Source organism: Acomys minous (genome assembly GCF_964271855.1).
Source record: "Acomys minous genome assembly, chromosome: 14".
Classification (NCBI taxonomy): domain Eukaryota; kingdom Metazoa; phylum Chordata; class Mammalia; order Rodentia; family Muridae; genus Acomys; species Acomys minous.
In genome coordinates, this window is record NC_140496.1 from 78,409,179 (window position 1) to 78,429,412 (window position 20,234).

The 20,234-nt window shown below is 34.6% G+C and overlaps 1 protein-coding gene across 3 annotated transcripts in view; it reads right to left on the reverse strand.

Moving 5' to 3' along the window:
* Positions 1-20,234, reverse strand: part of FNBP1L (formin binding protein 1 like) — a 77,818-nt gene that overhangs the window by 7,921 nt on the left and 49,663 nt on the right. For 2 of the 3 annotated variants that reach the window (XM_084756044.1, XM_084756043.1), the window contains exons 6-13: positions 17,587-17,691; positions 14,818-14,946; positions 12,500-12,646; positions 11,749-11,952; positions 10,269-10,427; positions 5,849-5,863; positions 2,940-3,049; positions 361-493 (exon numbers count right to left, since the gene is read on the reverse strand). In XM_084756044.1, the coding sequence (XP_084612170.1) occupies positions 361-493; positions 2,940-3,049; positions 5,849-5,863; positions 10,269-10,427; positions 11,749-11,952; positions 12,500-12,646; positions 14,818-14,946; positions 17,587-17,691 (1,002 nt within the window). The remainder of the gene's footprint in view (positions 1-360; positions 494-2,939; positions 3,050-5,848; positions 5,864-10,268; positions 10,428-11,748; positions 11,953-12,499; positions 12,647-14,817; positions 14,947-17,586; positions 17,692-20,234) is intronic. The other variant, XM_084756045.1, reaches the window with a different exon arrangement.

Genomic DNA, 20,234 nt, shown 5'->3' on the forward strand with positions numbered 1-20,234 from the left:
ACCCTGCCCTTTATAGTTGATTTTTTACAAAACAGTATGTTTAGTTTTCTTGTTTTTTGAATATGGAATGCTTTGTGAATTTGAATATCATCCTTACATAGGGCCATGCTAATTTTCTCTGTATCCTTACAATTTTAGTATGTATGTGCTGCCAAAGCGAGCACTTATGTTTAGTTTTATATAATTAGGCTATTGATTTGATAATTATATACCATTATAATATACTTTCAATAAATAAATTCTAAAATTAAATGTAAATATTGGTATATAAATCTGACAAAAATCCAATCTATCACAATAAAGTTTATAAAATATTTAAAAGTACACTTTTATCTCAGACTGCTAAATTAACAAATGTACCTCATTCTTGTGGATTTCCATTCGTAAGCGGTCAATGTTATTCATGGTTTCTGCTAATTTAGGCTGCAAACTTCCTGGATCCCCCATTTGTGGATTTTTCTCATACACATCCTTCATTTTGTTGAGTGCTTCTCTGAGAAACAGAAGAAAACCACAAAACTAAACATCCATTTCATGTGCTTTGAGAGTTTCATTTGTCTTTGGGGACTAAAGTTTATCTGAACCTTAAAAAGTCATATTTCTAAGTTTAGATAAATGTGTCCTAATTAAGGACAACTTATATAAAGCTGACTATAAATATATTTATGTATATGACTATATATATACAATCACAGTAGTACTTTAAGGAAGGACTTTCAAAATGTGTGTGTGCTATTTAAAAGACTAATACAAAAAGAACTCCATTTCTCATGTTTCATTACATAACTTATACATACATGGGCTTAAAAAGAGCTAGTAGAATATTCCACACTGTTTTTACATTCATTCTTTCCCTAATCAAATTCATGACTTTGATTTGTTTTGAGACAGGGTCTTGCTAGGTAGTCCAGGCTGGCCTTGAACTCTTGCTCTTCCCATGTGCTAGGGCTACAGACCTGTACCACCATGCTGGTTCTCAATCAAACTCACTGTGTTTCCACCCATTAACATTCCACCAGCTTTCCTTATCTCATTTCCCACAGCATCACTGTCTTCCCACTCATCTGTGCTAAAATTGTAATGCCATCTTTAGCTGCGCGCTCCTTTAGCTCCTTGCCAACTCCTGTTAGCCTGCCTCCTCTCACTAGTCACATTATTACACATTATGTCCAATCGGTGCTGTCTGACGCTAGCACCTGACACTGCTGACTAATACTCCTTAACATTCTTTTCCTTCTTGACCTAAGGGTTATGTTTTCCTTTTTTCCTCCTCGCCTCTGCTTTCTTAACTGTCATTCATTAGCTTCTTCTCCTTGGTTCAACTCTTAAATGTCTGTTATATAAATGACAAGAAGTTTCTTCTCATCTCATCCTACACCCCTCTTTAGAATGTTTTGATCTTCAGATGATTCTCCAGTGTCTGTCTCCAGCTTTTAAAGTTCTAAATGTATATTTCCAACTCAACTAGACACTTTCAATGTGGATTTTGCACAATGCATAAGGAAAATCTTTACATTCACCCCAATGTATTTTCCCTGTTTTTTTTTTAACTAATGTTATAGAGCTCTCTCAGTACACGTTAGTTCCCTAACAAGTCTCCTGTCTCCTCTCCTGATCTCTGATCTCCTCATTCATTAAACAGGGTTCATTGACCTTTTGAACAGTTGCTAATGTCCTATCACCCACTGGAAACTTCTAAAGACCCCCACCCCCATTACCAACAGAATGCTACAAGAGCCTGATCACTCTGAGTCGAGGGCAGCCTGGTCTCCAGAGAGAATTCCAGGACATCCAAGACTGCCCATAGAAACCCTGTCTCAAAACAGCAACAAAAAATCAAAAACAAAAAAGAACGCTACAAGAAAGTAGGTAAGACTTCCTACCTCATACCCCGCCCCCCTTGTCCTATTTACTACACTTACACAATTCTAAGTCTCATTTCTCCGTTTATATAGGAAGAATAAGCACAGATAGCTACTTTAAAAAATTTAATAATAATAATGCTTCATATAAAATGGTTGGTGTGTAGTGTATATGATAATCTCTCAACCAATACTTAACTTAACTTATATATTATATATATATATATATATATATATATATACACACACACATATACATATATATAAATAAATAAAAGGAAGTGGTTGGTGCTGGTAAAACTACTCTTGACAATGAATTACCATATTTTGTATTTTTGTTTTGTTTTTATAAATTTGTGAAAGGAATTCCAATAGCATCTAAAAAAAAATCTGCAATAAAAACAACAACAACAAAACCCCTGACATTTGAAGCCGGGCGTGGTGGTGCACGCCTTTAATCCCAGCACTCGGGAGGCAGAGGCAGGCGGATCGCTGTGAGTTCGAGGCCAGCCTGGTCTACAAAGTGAGTCCAGGATGGCCAAGGCTACACAGAGAAACCTTGTCTCGAAAAACCAAAAAAAAAAAAAAAAAAAAAAAAAAAAAAAAAAACCCTGACATTTGATTTTTACTTATATAATATATAAGCCATTAAGTTTTATAGTTTAGGTAGTGTATTTTTCCCTTAAAAAAAAAAAAGTATTTCAGGGGCTGGAGAGACGACTCAGAAGTTAAGATCACTGACTGCTCTTCCAGAGGACCTGGGGTCTATTCCCAGCACCCACCATTTCTCACTCCAGTTCTAGAGTCTTCTGGCTTCCACAGGCACCAGGCGTGCAGATCAAACACTCAAACATATGAAATAAAAACAAATCTTTAAAAAAAGCTTTTAAAAAGTGTTTCTATTGGGATATATAATTTTGGGAGAATGATAGGAGTTGAACTCAGGTCCCCATGAATGCTGGGTAAGCACTCTTATCACTAACTATGCTCCCAGCCCAGAATAAACGACCCTGAGAACTCCATGTATCTCATCAGTTCCTGAGAGGAAGAACAAAGGAGGGCTTAACGGAACACTACTTTTGGTCTGATTCTTTCTGCAGCCCTCGGTTAAGCTCATCAATGCGTTGCTGTAACTTCTTACGCCTCTGCTCTGGTGGCAAATGACTGAAATCTTCTAGTGCTGGGCCCTGAAAAGAGAGGCTAAATCATTATTAAAGACATTTTCAGATATCTGTTTTTCAACTTCACCTTTATAAACTTCAATTTTTAATTAGCCTCAACTTTTTAAAAAATCTATCTAGACCTAAAAGCTTAAATCTCAGTATTTACAAAAAACATGAAAACAGGCAGAAAAACAAAAGAGAAATCTCACCAAATACAGATAACTATCACATTATTTCAAGTCTTGGCAGAGTTAAAATAAATACATGTGAGTTTTCTTACAGCAACAACAAAATGGGAACACATAACATTTCTTGTTTTTATTATCGGACTACTCTGTATGTACTTTTTACATAGAATCTTATGGAATAAAATCCAGTCGTGACATTTAGAATATTATGAATATGCAAAAGAAAAATATGAAATTCATAACCAAGCAACATAAGCAACTTACCGCATGAAGACAACCAATTAAAGAAATAAACTTCAATACTGCAGTTAGTTTTTGAATGATTACATTTTTAGACCATTCTTCTCAAACAAAATATACGCTGATCATTAAAAAATTAGTCTATTGATCAGAAATTACATTTGTACATGGAATACACTTCCAATATTCCCTATGTAAAGCCAAATGACAGAACTTAGCTGTTTCTGAAAGACAGAATCCCATTTGTCTCCTTATTTGGTTGGGCAGCAGGCAGGCACTAACTATAGTCTATAGCTCGACCTCAGTCTCTGAAGTGCTACCCTTACAAGCATGTGACACCATGACCAGCACTGACCGACACAGTCCTTCTTTAGGAAGGATTCTTGGGTAGAAAGGTTTCAATGCTTTTGAATCTAGGTAAATTAAATGTTAGTATACAGGTGTACATTTTTCTATTAATGATGGTCTTTCTCCTGAAGACCATGCCCAGGCTGATCTCCCAGGTCTCCTGGTGTTGAAGTTACAGGAGTGTGTTACCATCTTACTCTTAAATGTCATTTTAGTCATTGTTACTTCAGCTACATTATTAGAGACTATAATATTCATTATTAACTACTGAATCCATCTAATACAACCTGTATTAACATATTACATTGTAAAAATTAATACCCATCCTTCAGTTTTTCTCAAAATGGTTGAATGAATATTTTTCTCAAAAATTTTAAGTGCTGCTAAGACAAGCTTACAAAATAAAATTCATTCTTTCTTTATGGGCTAGTTATACCTTTAATGCTTAATGGATTGATTTCATTTTGTACAAGGACATTTTATTTGCTTTTAAATTATTTTATTTTAACAATGGGTGTGTGCCTGCCTGCATCTATGTCTATACACCTCGTTCCTGCAGAGGATAAAAGAGAGCACTGGACACTCTGGAAGAGAAGTTACAGACAGCTGTGAGCTAGCATGTGCGTGCTGGGAACTGAGCCTGGGTCCTCTTTAAGAGCAGCCAGTGCTCCCAATGACCAAACCACTTCGCCATACCTGTGTCGTTTTACTTTTAAACAAAAGGAAAGTCACAGAAAAAACATGATAAAATGTTAATTAATAACAAACCATTAATTAATAACAAGAACCTCTAAAAATCTTTCCCCAGTGGCCCATACACTATGGGCATTCAACAGGCATGATGACTAAAGCTGGGGCCACTTTTTAAGTGGCTTTTGTTTTTTACCAGACACCAACATATAGTAGCAATGTCAATCAACCAAATCTCAACAAAATAATGGAATAGCAAAATTTTCTCTGTAAAGTTCATTTAAATTTGCTAGATAATGATCAGTATAATTTGTTGTATTCATTCTAATTTGGGGCTCAGGGATTATACTATGAGGTAACAGTACAAAGATAATCTAATTTATATTTAAAAAATAATTTTGAAAAGCTTGAAAATCATTTAAGGAAATGAATAAACGTATTTCAGTTAAGCAGGCCTTGGGGAGAGGTATAATAAACTGGCCACTACCCACAGTGAATATTCAAATACCTGTCTAACTCTAATGCAACTTTGGTATCAAGTATTTTAACAATAAGTATTAAGGCACTTGCATTTCCAACATCCCATTTCAGCATTATAATCCATTCTTACATAAGCACATGAAGCAGTCCCATTTCATTTACCAAGGACTTCCAGAAGCCATGCAAAGGCATTCAGCAACCTCGCACTACCTAGAACTTACAAAAGTTTCAACTAGGAAAGTCTAAAGCAGTGATCTGCTTTCTACATCTGTGTGCATAGTTTTCTAAGAAAGTGCCCAATAATTTGGGAGTTAATTCTTCATAACGTAAATTCATCAATTTGTATGAAATACATGTATATAGAAACACTTCAAACACAGAGGGATGGAGATACACACTCACACACATTCTCACACAAAATAGATTACTTGTACTACCCAACAAGCACCGAATCCATAATAAAATTAACAGAATTTTTTTTTTCTTTTCTGGACAAACTTAATAGTTTTTATGATAAAGTAAGCATCAAATCTGCATGATCTTTTTTTTAAAGTCAATTTAAAAAGAAAAGTATTTCTCTATATTTTACTCCTGTACAACATCAACATTTGCTCCATATATCTTTAAATAGTGAATTTTCTTTAACATGACATGGACTCCATAATTTGCTGGGTTGATAACAACTAACCACATTATTCTCTAATATACGACACCCAAAAGGTATTGGCATATGCTGGACTATGGATTAAATTATATATATATAAAATACAAGTTGAAAATGTGGGATAACTTTAACACTTGTTCTGAATTAAATAAAACAAAATTTTTGTGATGAATCAATATTGGTACAGTATAGAGATTAGCACACGGGGCTTACCATCTTCATCGACCACTGAATAGTTCAATGGAAAACAGAAAGAAATGGTAAATTATTCACATGAAATCATAATACAGAAGATGCAATAACCTATATTTTTTACAATATTAAAATAAAGTATGTACACTTCACAATCCAAACAATTATGCCAGAAAAAAAGATTTAAGCACATCTGGGAAAGCAAATTACTTGCGCACACACATCAAAAAAAAAAGGAGGAGGAGGAGGAAGAGGAGGAAGAAGAAAAAGAAAAACAAAAAAGAAAGAAAGAAAGAAAAAGAAAGCACACACTGATAATGGGCAGATATTTTCTACATTTAACAAACTCAAAAGCAAATCATCATACTATCATACGTTTTCTTTTAAAGAGAATTTTATGAAGGCATTTATTCATATCATTCATTTTCAGAAGCATTGAAATGTGTTGAATGAAAAATCTCTTACATCAGCCATTTAAAAGGAAATCTACCAAAAGTTTAAAAACCAGAATGGCCTTCTCAGTGCACTAGAGAAGGTATCATTTCCTGAGCTTGCATAATCCTAACGATTATTTTGGACTTAAATATGTCAAAGTTTGGTAAAGGTATTATTCCTAAGGTGCTATTAAAAAAAAATAACAAATGAATTACCCTGCATCAAATTCCATCAACATACTACTAGACAAGAAGATATAGGTTGAGTTTTCCTTTTAAAATAGTTCTATTTTTTAGGTTTTATTTTGAAATCAATGTGCCTAAAACACAGCAATAAATTCACAACTTCAATTGTAGCAAACTGAATAAAGATTATCCTTTCAAAAGTATGAAATGAACAGAGTTTGAAGGGTTCATCAACTAGAGGTTTTTTTATAAAATCAAAATATCAAAACCATTGGATAACAGGTAAGTGGCACAGAATGTATCGTACACAACTACACACACACACAGCGCATACACACAGTGGCCTGGAATATGCATCAAGCTTTATAAACCTTTACACCTGTCACAGTTAGCTAGTCTTAAATTTTCTTCATTTGAGGGGCATGGAGACACATGTCAGTGGTAGACTGTTTGCCTCACATGTGCAAGGCCACAGGTTCAATCCTTAGTAGCCCTCAGAGACGAAGCATTTTCCCTGTTTTCTAAATCACATATTTTAAGGAAAGGCAATACATGTCAGATAAAATTTTCACATGAAAATTGAAAGAAATTTAATAAAATCTGACAAAAATATCTACCCCTTATCTCTGATGAATTGGCCATGTGTATTAATGATTATGATGAAAAAGATGACATTTGCTGTCCATTGTCTTTCTAAACTAAGCTTAACATTCTTTAGACTGTCAGTAGTTTAAAGAAAAACATCATCTTATTTTGCTATTGCAAAATTCACAGTGAGAAAAATAGAAAGCTTTAAATTAAGGAATAATAGTCATGATATTCTTTAAACACTAACAAAATTGTATATGACAAGGAATAAAACAGTCAAATGAGTTACCTTATCGTTTATAGTAGTTTTCATAACTAAAATAATTACTTTCCTAACTTATATTTTAATCTTTTAGAGACAATAGGATAATTATAGATGAAACATCAAATGTTTCTATTTTTGCTTATCTAGTTTTACTAAGTAGAAAATAAAGTTAAATTTCACTGAAGTTTTTTATAAAAAAAATAAAAATAGAATAATACATATTCAATGCAAAAATACCGGACTTTCATATAGAAATAGGTTACAAACTAGAAAATTTAATATAACTTAAGGTGGTACCAAATAAAAGAGAACTAACATTAAGTAAAGGAATAAAAATAATTAGTTGTATTTCATCTTAAAACAGACAAAAACCCTGGGAACTGTACTCTGAATATAAAAACCTTAAAAGAATAATTCTAAAACTCTGTAAGATTACAAATAATTAATCCAAATGTAGATTCCTGTTATATACTAGGTAATTCTACTAATTTAAAAAAGGAATGTCTATGAAAACAAAAAAAATGTAGTTATGGATTTAAAATGTTAATTTGTGTATTAAGCAGTAAAGTTTAGGTGTATTTTCCAAACACCCACTGAAGCTTAGAACTTGGCACCACAGAAGGCAATTATAGAACCTTATCCCTTAGATCCAGTAGCACCACTATCAAACAAACAAAAAGTTCTAATACAATATTTTTAAAATCCTTAATTATGAGACTACATATACCAGTTCTTCTTTAAAAGTAGGTATATGTGTGTATGTGTATACATATGTATGTATGTATGTGCCTGTCTATCTATGAGCTTTAAAAAAGCTAATTAGGAAAAACGGTTTCCAACAAGACAGAAAATAGCTTCTGAATTGAAGGTACAATTCAGCAGCTAGAAGCCGCCCCAAGTCCTGCACTTGTAAGCTTAATGGACTAAAAACTCCATGTAAAAAAATACCAGTTTATTAAGGTTTACTTTCCTTGTGGAGTTCCTGAGTATTAAAAAACCTACCTCTATTTCTAGCATTAATTTTCAAATATTATCTACTAAACTTCCAAAGATCAATCAGCATATAAAAATATTTCAACCCCATCACTTTCCTTCTGTTCTGTCTTCTAATCCTTTAGCTGGTTATTATGGTGACTAAGAAATGGAAATTTCAGTTTTCCAAAAATTATAAAAAACAATGTGCCTATTTAAAGTGACATATGAACATAACACTAATAACGAGCAAGCTAAAAAATTTTAAGTGCTGCAGTTATAAAATTCTAACTGCAAATTGTTCGATAAGAATGCTATCCATTTAAGATTCTATCTCCAGGCCCAATAGTTCTAACAGCATTAAATTTTTCCATATAATTAAATTTATTTTGTATCTCTATGAGAATCAACTTAAAAATTCTACCTCATAACTAAGGCAAAAGAAATCCCAAGTAAAATCTCTCATACAGGTATAAAAAGCCAGTGACAGCCAGAATGCTTGTCCACAAAACACAAACTTATCTGTTGGGACCTTTCCAAAAGTCAAGAATTACCTTAACTATAAACATACAGTTAGGTAAGTTGAGAGGGAAAAGGGGGAGTAGAAAGGAGACGATAATACACTGGAATAGTCTCTGTATTAATGCTATCAGTGAAGTCTGTCATGTTGCCTTAATATTTTAAAACAAACAAACAAAATGTGATCTTGTCCTAAACAAATATATTTTATTCTTTAGGTATCTAAAATGCACTCTGATTCTGGGGAAAGCTACAGAAGGAAAGATAAAGAGCATACTATTACTCTATTACTGTTAATAATCTGATGCTATATATGGTTATCACCCTATGTCTTTCAAATGGCCAAAAAATCCTACAAATTAATCTAAATTATAGCTGTATAATTAAGAGCATTTCCTAAAAATCAAACATAAAAATGAAAAATTAGGGCACTAGGAGGGTAGTTTAGTAACAGAGTAAATGTTTCATACACAAAGACCTAGCTTCAGAACCAAGAAAAAGAAAAATTAACCCTACTAACATAATGGAGTATCACTCATTTATTAGTAGTATAAGTGATTGCTAAAAGAAAGTTTAATTTTTAATTTTACTATTCTATAAACTTTCATTTACAGAATACTCTTAGTAGTAGTTGATGTCTAAGGTTGGTCAATTAAAAAAAAAAAGTAAAGGGAAAACAAATGCCAGTAAAAATGTTTTTATTTAGTTCAAGAAAACAAATTCCATATGAACATTACTCAATAACACCTAAGTACTTTATAGGCTTTATATTTATTAATACTTCCTAGTATATTAACTTGGCATGTAATACTTTGTATTTAACATACTTATTATCTTATTTTCATTTTTTTGCTTTTGGAAATAGCACTTCTCTATATAGCCAAGACTGGTTTTAAAGTTCGTATGTAACCTATATTGGCCTCAAATTTTGTCCTTCTGCCTCAGCCTTCCAGGTGCTGGAAGTATATATAGGTGTGTTCCATTACAACATTGGCTTTTTAGTTTTTTTATTAAGGCATTAGAAGTTATACTTTATGCATCTAAAAGTAAATAGGGTAATTAAAATAAAGCTTGACATTTTACTGTCAACAAAGCATGGTTTTATAAAGTTGGTAGATGAAGTCAGCATTAGTGACAAATCATTACAAGAGTAACTCCAGTGACAAATTACTGAAAGTCTTAAAAATGTAAATACATTACAAGACAATGGTGGACATATGATTTCACATAAACAAAAAATAAAGCTAAAATATGATTGTACCCAGCACCCTCTTTATAATACCATTTTTTTATGGTTGAACATTTCAAATGTTATAAAGAGGAGTTGTTTTTATTTGAGGGCAGCTATACTTAATTCTGTGGTGATTTTAAACTATGTATTTACAGGAGAGCCTTATAATGAGGGTGGAGAGTATTGAAAAGCCACACTACACACACAATTAGGCCATCATGCATTTCAACCCGTTATTAAACTTACCCCTCTTTTGAGGCTTCTGAAAGAAGGAATTCTGGGCTTCCCTGTTTTTATCTCACTCATACAATAATGCACGGGCTCAATGGAGAGTGTGAGAAACTGGGACCCGTTAGGAGGACTGGATGTGAATAAACTAGTAGGGGTTAGGGGTGGGGACTGTGGCTAATACGGAAATAAAGAAAGGAATCAATAAGCCAAATGTGCATAGCTTTTTCCTAAATGAAAATTCTACTTTTGGTAACATATTCTTCACAAAATACACTTCAAATAAAGTTTTCTATGAAAATTGAGAGTAAACATAGTTTTGCCAAAACTATTATTTTTTTAAAAGTCAGTTACTTTTAAACAATACCATTTTACTTTTTTTATAAGCTGACAGATTAAAATATAGTATATAAATTATTGTAGAGAGAACGATATAACCTAAACTAAAAACTTTTTTTCTGGATTTTAGCTTATTAGCATCATGATGGATTTCTATCCAAGTTATATTTAACTTGTACTTGTCAAGAGATAAAGGCGTCAACTATAAAGTCACTACACAAAATACATCTAAAACTGCATCTGATGACCATAAATAGGAACTCATCACACCCACCCTTCCTCTCAGCCCATCTCTTGGTATTCTCACCTTTCTAAGCTGCTCTAGCCACTTTGATGTGACCAAAGCAGGTCTCACTGCTCTATCTGTTGAGTGCACAGTATTACTGAAAACGCAGTTAATCTGGATTACCTATAAATATATTTTTAACGATACTTACACATAGGTAATTTGTTCTAAATGTTATATAACATCATATGCCAAGATCAAAGTAACAAGTTAAGTTAAATAAACATACTTTAAAAGAACAGCATAGCAAACTTAAGGGACACATCTCCCTGTACTGGTCTGACAATCACTAAACTGACAAGAAAGACAAAGCACTCATATATTCCAAGTATTGAGCTTTGTTTAGTTTCCTAAAATTAGCAGCACATCAAAATCCGGGGTTTAACAAGAAGTTAACAGTAAGATTCTCTCAGTAAACTAAAGGCTCCTAAAAGCTGAAGTTAATCAAGACCACTGAGCCCTTGTTATTAAAATCACATATGGATAATAAAAAGTTACAGTAGTATGAGCTATAACATCTAATTTGACATTTATTTACCAATCAGTTTAATCATTCATTTCAACTAAGAACTATCATTGTAGTAGAACGCACTAATAGTAAAATACTGCCTTAGAACTCTTACAGAAGCTATATATAAATGAAATTGCAAAACTCTGTAATTTAACTAGATATTAAAACGTAGTTAATATTCTTCCACATTATTAAGTGCTTAAGGTGCAAGACTTTTTTTTTAAATTAGTGAAAGAGTAATTGAATCACTCAAGCTGAATGAAATTATTCCTCTATTAGTGCTAAATTATTACCCATTCAATGTCTTTTTCAACTTAACTAAGTAAGAGTCTGATTAGCATATGGGATTTTATGGTTTTTACCTTTGGCTTCTTTCCAAAGAGCCACAACTTTCCCTTGGCCTTGCCTACTGTGGACTTGGCATCCATCTTGCCGCTCTCCTGTTTGGATGCACTGATGGTCCCATCAGAAATGGTTCTATAAATATGCTGACTGTAATCTTCAAACGGAAAGTCTCCTGGAGGTTCAAAGCCAGACTTGAAGGAGTCTACTACCATTTGAGAATCCTATATACAAGAAACAAATTTTTAAGCCATTTTATTAACAGTGCATTAGCTTTCAAAAATTTTAAATGAAAGTTTACATAGCTCTACAGTAATCACCAAAGATCCTCAAGACTGCTGTGTCCTTGGATCCCCAATGCCCTCTTCCTCCTCATGACCACTACTCTACACATCTTTGTTTCCTGCTCAGCTCAAGCACTAACTCTTACATTCAAGATTAATCTAACAATGTTATATTTCTCTAACTACATCCTAAACTTTCACTAGAATAACAGCAAACTATAACTTATTTTAAATGCGCAATTCAAAGGCTTGGATTAGAACTAAACAATTAGTGGAAAGGGCTGCAAGTTTCTTTTAAAGAATAAGAATTTTAGAGTTCAATCCATTATAGGACCCTAACTTATCCAAGGCTTTCTCATACAGAGAGTACAACTAAGAGCCAAGTATTGTCTAGGTTACTTTACCCCTTTCCCAAACCATCCCACCAACTTCAACTGTACAACTACACCACATGCACTAACTTCAGAGACAATCAGACAGCACTTACTCTTCTTTCATCAACTGATTTTGCTGCAAGAATCATCCCTTCCAAACATTTTGAAATGATAGGAATCACTTTGCGTTCTGAGTCTGCAAATCCTCTGTAACATTCACTGAGTTTAATTGTCCTTCGTTCATCCATTTCTTGTAGTTGCTAATAATCCAGAATTCAAACAAGGAGGGGAAATTGAATTTTCTATTCTGAAGAACAATTACTGACCTCCCCCAAAAGAGCTCTTTCTTATATACTTTTAAGACCTTTTGATGGCACTATATAGACTTAATAATTCTTACAATCTGAGGCCTGTTAAATAATAAAAGGAGAAAAAAAAGGATTTTAATTCTGATATTCAAAATCATCTACAACATTATTCAACTGGCAGCCAGATCTTTTGCGTGTCTCTTCCCACTTTCCCCTCTTCAATAAGGGTAGTTTTATGCTTTCAGGAAATACTGCATTTGAAAACCAAATTCTAGCATCAATTGGCCATAAGACACAGTCTGAGATGTACTCTTTAAACTGGTCAGAGTACTTGAGTACGATCTAGCTGGATGAAGTATCCACAATTGATAACACATACATAGGCTTAGACCTTACTACATTCTGCAGCTCAGAACTGAGGGCATAAAAGGAAGATGGTAAGTCACATCGCCAAGGTAGTATGTGTAAAATTCCCCCAAGTCCAAATTCAATATGGGAAATATGCTGAGACAGGTGAATTCAGTAAGTTAAAGTCATCTTTGCATCCTTGCTCTTGGCCAGCACTGGCCTTTCTCCTCATTTTCACCAACTCTACTTCATATTACTTTTGGTGTTACTTCCTTAAGTCTGCAGATTTACTTTGAAACCTTTGGGCTTTTTTGTTTGTTTAAATCACAAAATGGCAAGTGCTACAAGCAAGCTCCAAAGTGGCCCCTGAACACGTTGCTGCAGAATATGAAAACTTAGCTAGTTAATACTATTACAGGAGGATTCTTAGGTTTGCTGCTGTTAATTCAACGACCAGAATCTGCTACCCAACTCTAGTCCACCAACTCTCACTTTGCATGCTTCCTTCCCAACAAGTCTAGTTGGGCTGACTTTCTTTCCACAGAATCTCTGCCCTCATTCAGCACTGTTTCCCAAACTCCCTTTCCTCTCCTTTCTCTTCTTTCTGGAAAAAGCAGCAATTTAACCCCCATGAAAACTTTGGATTCATGATTTGCTACAGCTATCATTAAGCAAGGTCAGGGTCTTATGGTACAACTGTGCCCTAGGAGACCCAGCAAAGCAGACAGAAAAATCAGGCCAACAAAAACAGGCTGCTGTGTACACTAATGGCAATGAATGTAGTGTACTGTCAAAAAACTCACTAAATCCTAATTCTAGGTGAATAGATTACAATATCCAGTCTCAGCAAATTCTCCTTACATAGTCAAAAATACTTACTGATATAGTTATATACACACCCACATATACATACATATATACATATGTGTGTGTGTGTGTGTGTGTGTGTGTGTGTGTGTGTCTTACTGAGTTATAACACTAATAACATCTGTGGTTTAAAAATAAGGACCAATTTTAGTATATGTGCTGCCAAAGTGAGCAGCCTGAACATGATGCCCCACACTCGGTAGGCAGAGGCAGGAGGATCACTGTGAGTTCAAGGCCAGCCTGGTCTACAAAGCAAGTCCAGGAGGCTACAAAGAGAAACCCTGTCTCGAAAAACCAAAAATTAAATTAAATTAAGTTAAAAAAAAAAAAGGAAAAAAAGAAAAGAAAAAGGACATCTACTTTTCACATATAAATAAAGGGAAATATATCACCAGTCATTAGTAACTAGTGAATTTAGAAATAGTCTGATTTCTAGGATTCAATACTTGAGGTTTTGGAACTGGAGCTATATTATAGTGGTGAAATGCTTTCTTAAAATAATGTAAGACCCTAGGTTTTATTTCTAAACTGAAAAAAAAATTTTTTTGAACTAAAAATTCAACTGTTTTGTTAGGCATAGTGAAGCATGATTTTAATCCCAGCCCTGGGATGGCGGGAAAGGGGGGGAGAGGGGGGAACGACACCTTATCAGTGCAGGCCAAGCAGGGAGGATACACAGTGAAGCCTTGTCTCAAAAAAATTCTTTGGCCAGGCGTGGGTGGTGCACGCCTTTAATCCCAGCACTCGGGAGGCAGAGGCAGGCAGATCGCTATGAGTTTGAGGTCAGCCTGGTCTACAAAGCAAGTCCAGGACAGCCAAGGCTACACAGAGAAACCCTGTCTCAAAAAACAAAAAACAAAAACAAAAACAAAAAAAAAAATCTTTGAATTCAACTACACTAAACTTACCTTGTAAATCTGAGGAATCACCACATAAAAGTGTTTGTGCTGTTCTCCATTGAAATTTTGCAGCTGTGCAGCATATTCATTTTTATTCTCATCAGCCATATGTGTACGAAGGTTCAACTGCTGTTTGGCCTACAGGCAAAAAAATGGTCCAAATACAAAGTAACTTTTCTGACAACTATACCAAAGTTAGATTTTGTCAATAGATAAGCCAACAGCTATAAAAACTGCTTCCAGATCTTGTATGTTTTCCTTATCACAGCAGCCTGTGTCTTCTTCTTTTCAATGATCGAAAGTCTACTTATAAAAATTAATATAGAAAATAATAAATGATGTCATACCTTCAAACAGTACATTTTAAAACAGATAAAAAACAAATACAATTTTAAAAAAGTAGAAAAATATTTCTTTATCCTATTAGAATATGAAACTAAATTCACAGTAAATGTAAATAACGACTAAAATGTTTGTATAGTGTAATATTCAACCAGTGTTTGAATCTTTATAAATCGTCAGTACTTATTTAAAATAGGTCTGCATTCAATTTTTTGCAAAAAGTCAAAGGAATGTATACCTTCACTGTTAGTGTGTACATGAGTGTTCTAAACCAATAAGAAATAAAGTAAGAACTGTCTCCCAGATGCAACACTGCATACCAGCACCTCACGTACACACAAAGCTGCGAAGAGAGGATCATCAGAGTTCCAGAGCAACATAGCAAGTCGAGAGGAAGAAAGAAGAGGGTGGGAAGAAGTCTATGTGAGTGTGTGCGCGTGTGTGCTCGCAAGCGTGGGTGTGTATGATTTACAGTATTACAAGGAACAAAACATTCAATGTACCAGGGCTATAAATTACAAAGCATACTGGGGATATACCTCACTTTTTTTTAAAAAAAAAAACTTTTCTTTTGCTAAGGGCTGAACTCAAGGGCCTCACCCGGCTAGACAAGTGCTCTATCACAGATCCTCATGCCCAGCTCTTCTGATTCTAGTTTCTACAGATGCAGTTACTTAACCTTCTAACACTAGTCTATAACTGCATCTTCTTAACTCAGAAACAAACTGACTATGGAAGCAGGGTAGCCAACATCTTAGACAAACCCGGGAAACCCTATTTAATCCATGGCATATTAGAAAATTCCTGCAAATAAGCATTATGGAAACTAAATACCAAGAACCAAAGTACTTCCACAGGGAAAAACCAAAATGAAACAAAACCTGAAGTTCCACAATGGAACCTTAAGGGCATGTTTATTTGCACACCCCCTTTTCTCCTTCTTCCACAAACCACAGAGTGAGACAAAGATTCCAAGTCCTCGCTTCGAGTCCTTGTGACCTGGCAGGGCAAAGCTCCTCCAGCTCCCAGCCACTGGCTGTGACTGCCATGGGCTAGGGCGGAGGTTTCAGCAAGGTGTATAAGAGAACAAAGCTTACAAGCTCAAGACAGTTGAAGTTTAATGTAATTTATTACTAATAAAGACCATGAACATTGAAATTCTGAAAAGGTTAGGCCAAACTAATTGGCAGTCATTTTATATCTAGGTCTCAAGATGCTTATTTAATATGTGAAGTTAATCCCTGAAGACAAAATGAAAATGTTAAATGACTCCACTAAACAAATTAACTCTATACTGCCTGAGACATAAATCTGAATAACCAATATTTGATAGTGAATCAGATGTGTCTCATGTACAATATAGATAGTACCTTTTGTAGTTGCTACTATTCTTAATACTATCAAGTAAAACATTGATCAATTATGGATATGGCATAATGTTGGGAAGGAAATTATACAGATAATCAAAATTAGGATATAAAAACTTTAATATCAGAATCAAAACTATAAATGGATAAAGATGTCTATACAAATTTAAAGTCCAGTGTAAGTTATAAGAGACACATCCTCATACGAACACACACATGAAAAGACAGGGTTCCAGATTGCCATGAACTCAATGGGGGTCAGTTCAAACAATGTGGTGGACTAGATTCACACACACTCAGGTCATACTGACAAGCACTTAGTGTGCAGACAAGAGAGGTAGTCAAATCAGAACCGATCAACTACACCAGGGTTATAACCAGTTTCAGAAAAGGACCTAACTAGGTTACTGAAAATTTAAAAGGAAGCAAGGTAAGGATCACAATAAAGGGAATAAGCTATTCCCTATGTGAACAGTTGAAGAAATACATTTATCTAGAAGTGGAGCCTATCTAATAAGCTAAAATACCTACAAAACTATTATTTTAAAAAGTATTTGGCATTTGTCTCTGTAATCCAACAATGTGAAACAGATTAGCAAAGCCAATATAAAGGATACTAAAGATGGGGGGAGGGAACAACTGCACACTATCAAAGGAGAAGCTAAGAAACAGCAGTTACAAGGCAATCCTACCAGCAAACTAAGCTACAGAACAGCCAGTTCAGAATCAGTGACAAGACTGTCATTGAGTGCGTAGGTAACAGTGTGACAGTTCAGTGCTCACTTTCTGTAAAGCAGCTGAAGACTACTACTCAGTAACATCCAATGTACATACTGGATGGCTATATCTTGTCTTTTTATCTGATTTTGGAATAGGGAAGAAAAAACCCCTAGTAGCCAGTTTCTCCTGAGCATTATGAATGCAACTAAGATACTATATTATCATATTTCCTTTTCAACCAATACATACGACTTCAAGTAAGCAATATTTGCATATCAAAGCAGGGTTGTTGGGTGTATGCAATAAGTACATACTAGTACTATTTTTTAAGTAGGTTTGTATGTCTTACCTTCTCGACGTCTGCCTTGGTTGCATTGGTATCATTATCCAATCTTTCATAACTCTGCTGTGCTTTCTCTGCTTCTCTACACTCTCTCTCAAATTTCTTTTTACTCTGTAAAGAAAAGGAAATGAATTTAAGAAGTAACTTAAATATTACCAGTGGGTTATTATGTAAAAATGAATTAAACTCTAAAAGTAAAATCTGTCCTTTCTAATTTGGAAAATTAAATATATTATTATAACCAACTTACATTGGTTATAATAGTTATGTGTCTTAAACATCAAGTATTAGTTATTGACAATAAATAAAAATGCAAATACTTTATATCTAATTCTCTGTCCAAAAAAGGGAAATTTTTATTATAAATAAATCTTCATTGCTTGGTTTTGATGTCTGCTTCCACGTTTTGTTTTGTTTTTTAGTAGGACCCCAACACAGTTAAGATGTGAAAATGTCCCTTCAAAATGGTTTTATGTTGTTTCTGTCAGATGTCACAGAAATATTATCAGCACAGACACAAACTTGTTTTTGTGTTGTTTTTCCTTCAACAACAACAATAATAACAAGGTTTTACTATATAGTACAAGATCCCCTAGAACTCACTTGTGTAGCCAACCTATCCTTGAGCATTTAATCCTCCTGCCTACAACCACACCCAACTTTTATCTAACTCATATTACTGTGACTTTATGACTGCTCAGCAATTAAGAATACTTGTAGCTCTTGTAGAGGACCTAAGTTGATTCCCAGCATCCACCAAGTTGACTTACAACATTAGTAACTCCATTCCAGGAAACTGACACCCATTTCTGGCCTCTGAGGGCACCGGGCACACATGTGGGCACATAAATATATGCAGGCAAACATTTATACACATAAAAAATTAAAAATTTAAAAGCTATTTATAACCGAAGCATGTTATTTACCTATGCACAAGTTTGATTTTCAATATACACTTATTGTTAATTCAACTCCAGTTTCCTCACATTGTTTAAATCTCTATAGTAAACTCTTTTTTCTTTTCCTTTCTTTTTTGGGGGTGGGTAGGGACGGCAAGACAAGGCAGGGTTTCTCAGTGTAGCGTTGGCTGTCCTGGACTTGCTTTGTAGCCCAGGCTGGCCTCAAACTCATAAAGATCCCCCTGCCTCTGCCTCCCCGAGTGCTGGGATTATAGGCATGAGCTACCAGGCCTGGCTTCCACTGTAATCTGCTTATGTCTGAACTCACCCCAGCTACTCAGCGCATAGCTGTTTTCTTGGCGCTTTCCTATGCTATGATCCTAAGGACCTTGGCACCTGTTATCTGGACCTATTAATCTCCCTGTCATTCTGCAGAGTCACACTTAGCAGTAGCTTACTAGAAGGCTGGAAAATTCTTTCCTCTAGAACTTCGTGACTATACATTTGAAAGCATTTTCCATCTGGACTTACTTTTGTCCATCTTTGTATCTAGAATACTTATTATTTTGAAAAAGAAACTGCTAAATGAAATTTTCTAATTTTATTATGTTGTTTTGTATTTTTAACCTGTTATTCTGATTTACTTTCTGAAAGATGTCTTCAATTTTATCTTTCTTTCTTTCTAATGGACTTTTTATTGCTCCCTCCATGAAGTTCTTTTTGTCCTTTACACCCTCTGTTTTAATAGTTACCTACCTTTATTTCCATGAAATAAAATACTTTCTCTATTCCACAGAGAAAATTAATACCAGTTTTGGATGTTCTTGTTTTTAAGCTTTTTATCTTTCATAGTTGCTATGAGTTGCTTTCTTCCTATATATTATTGTGGTCTCTGATCTGATGTTTTCTTGCGGTGTCTAGGGATCCTTGTCTGTGTGCTCTTATTTTAAATGTGCATTTAAAACTCTACAGATGTGACTAGCTAAGCCTGGTCTTTCCATTTGAGTGAAATGCCAGGAAATGCCAGGAAAAACCCTGTGTATTCCACCCCCACCCCCACCCCCCCAATCTGTGACTCTAGTTTTTGAGAATCCCCAGAGGAAGCCTCTACCAAGCCCTTGCCTGGAAAATGTTTTACTGTCTATGTTCTAAGAATTACTCAGGAAAAAAAAAAAGCAGAAGACTTAAGCCAATAGCTATGGGTTAATATTTTGATACAAATTGAGGCTATTTATAAACAAGTGTTTTATATTAAGTATTTTATTTGTGGAAAAACATATACTTTTCTTGCAACACCAAACAATCACAAGTACAAATAACTTAAAGCTATTCCTTTCTCTTTGTATCATTATACAATAAAGAAAACCATGTCTATTCCGTATCCTTCCTTAGCAGAACCTGCCTCTCAGTACACAGAGGCTGTAAATAGCTGTGGCTTCTGTCCCACTCTCCCCACAGGCTCATCAAAGACACCTAGGAGGAAGTCTGCTGGGGCTTTCTGCCAGCTTTATGTCCTCGATAAAATAAGACAGTGAGAAAAGAAATGTTCCTTTTTCCTGCCCTTAGATGCAGCTTTCTCCATCAACATCGAAGCCTGAAGTACAAAGCTGAAGACTAAGAAGCAAAGTAAACAGAGGACATGAGGCGCTAGTGGAGCTGCTGTTTCTGAGTTCTGTTCTCAGCGACTTGTACGCTATCATCTGGAGCCTGCTGACTGACAGGCCTAGCATCTGCCATTAATATTCTTAAGTTCTG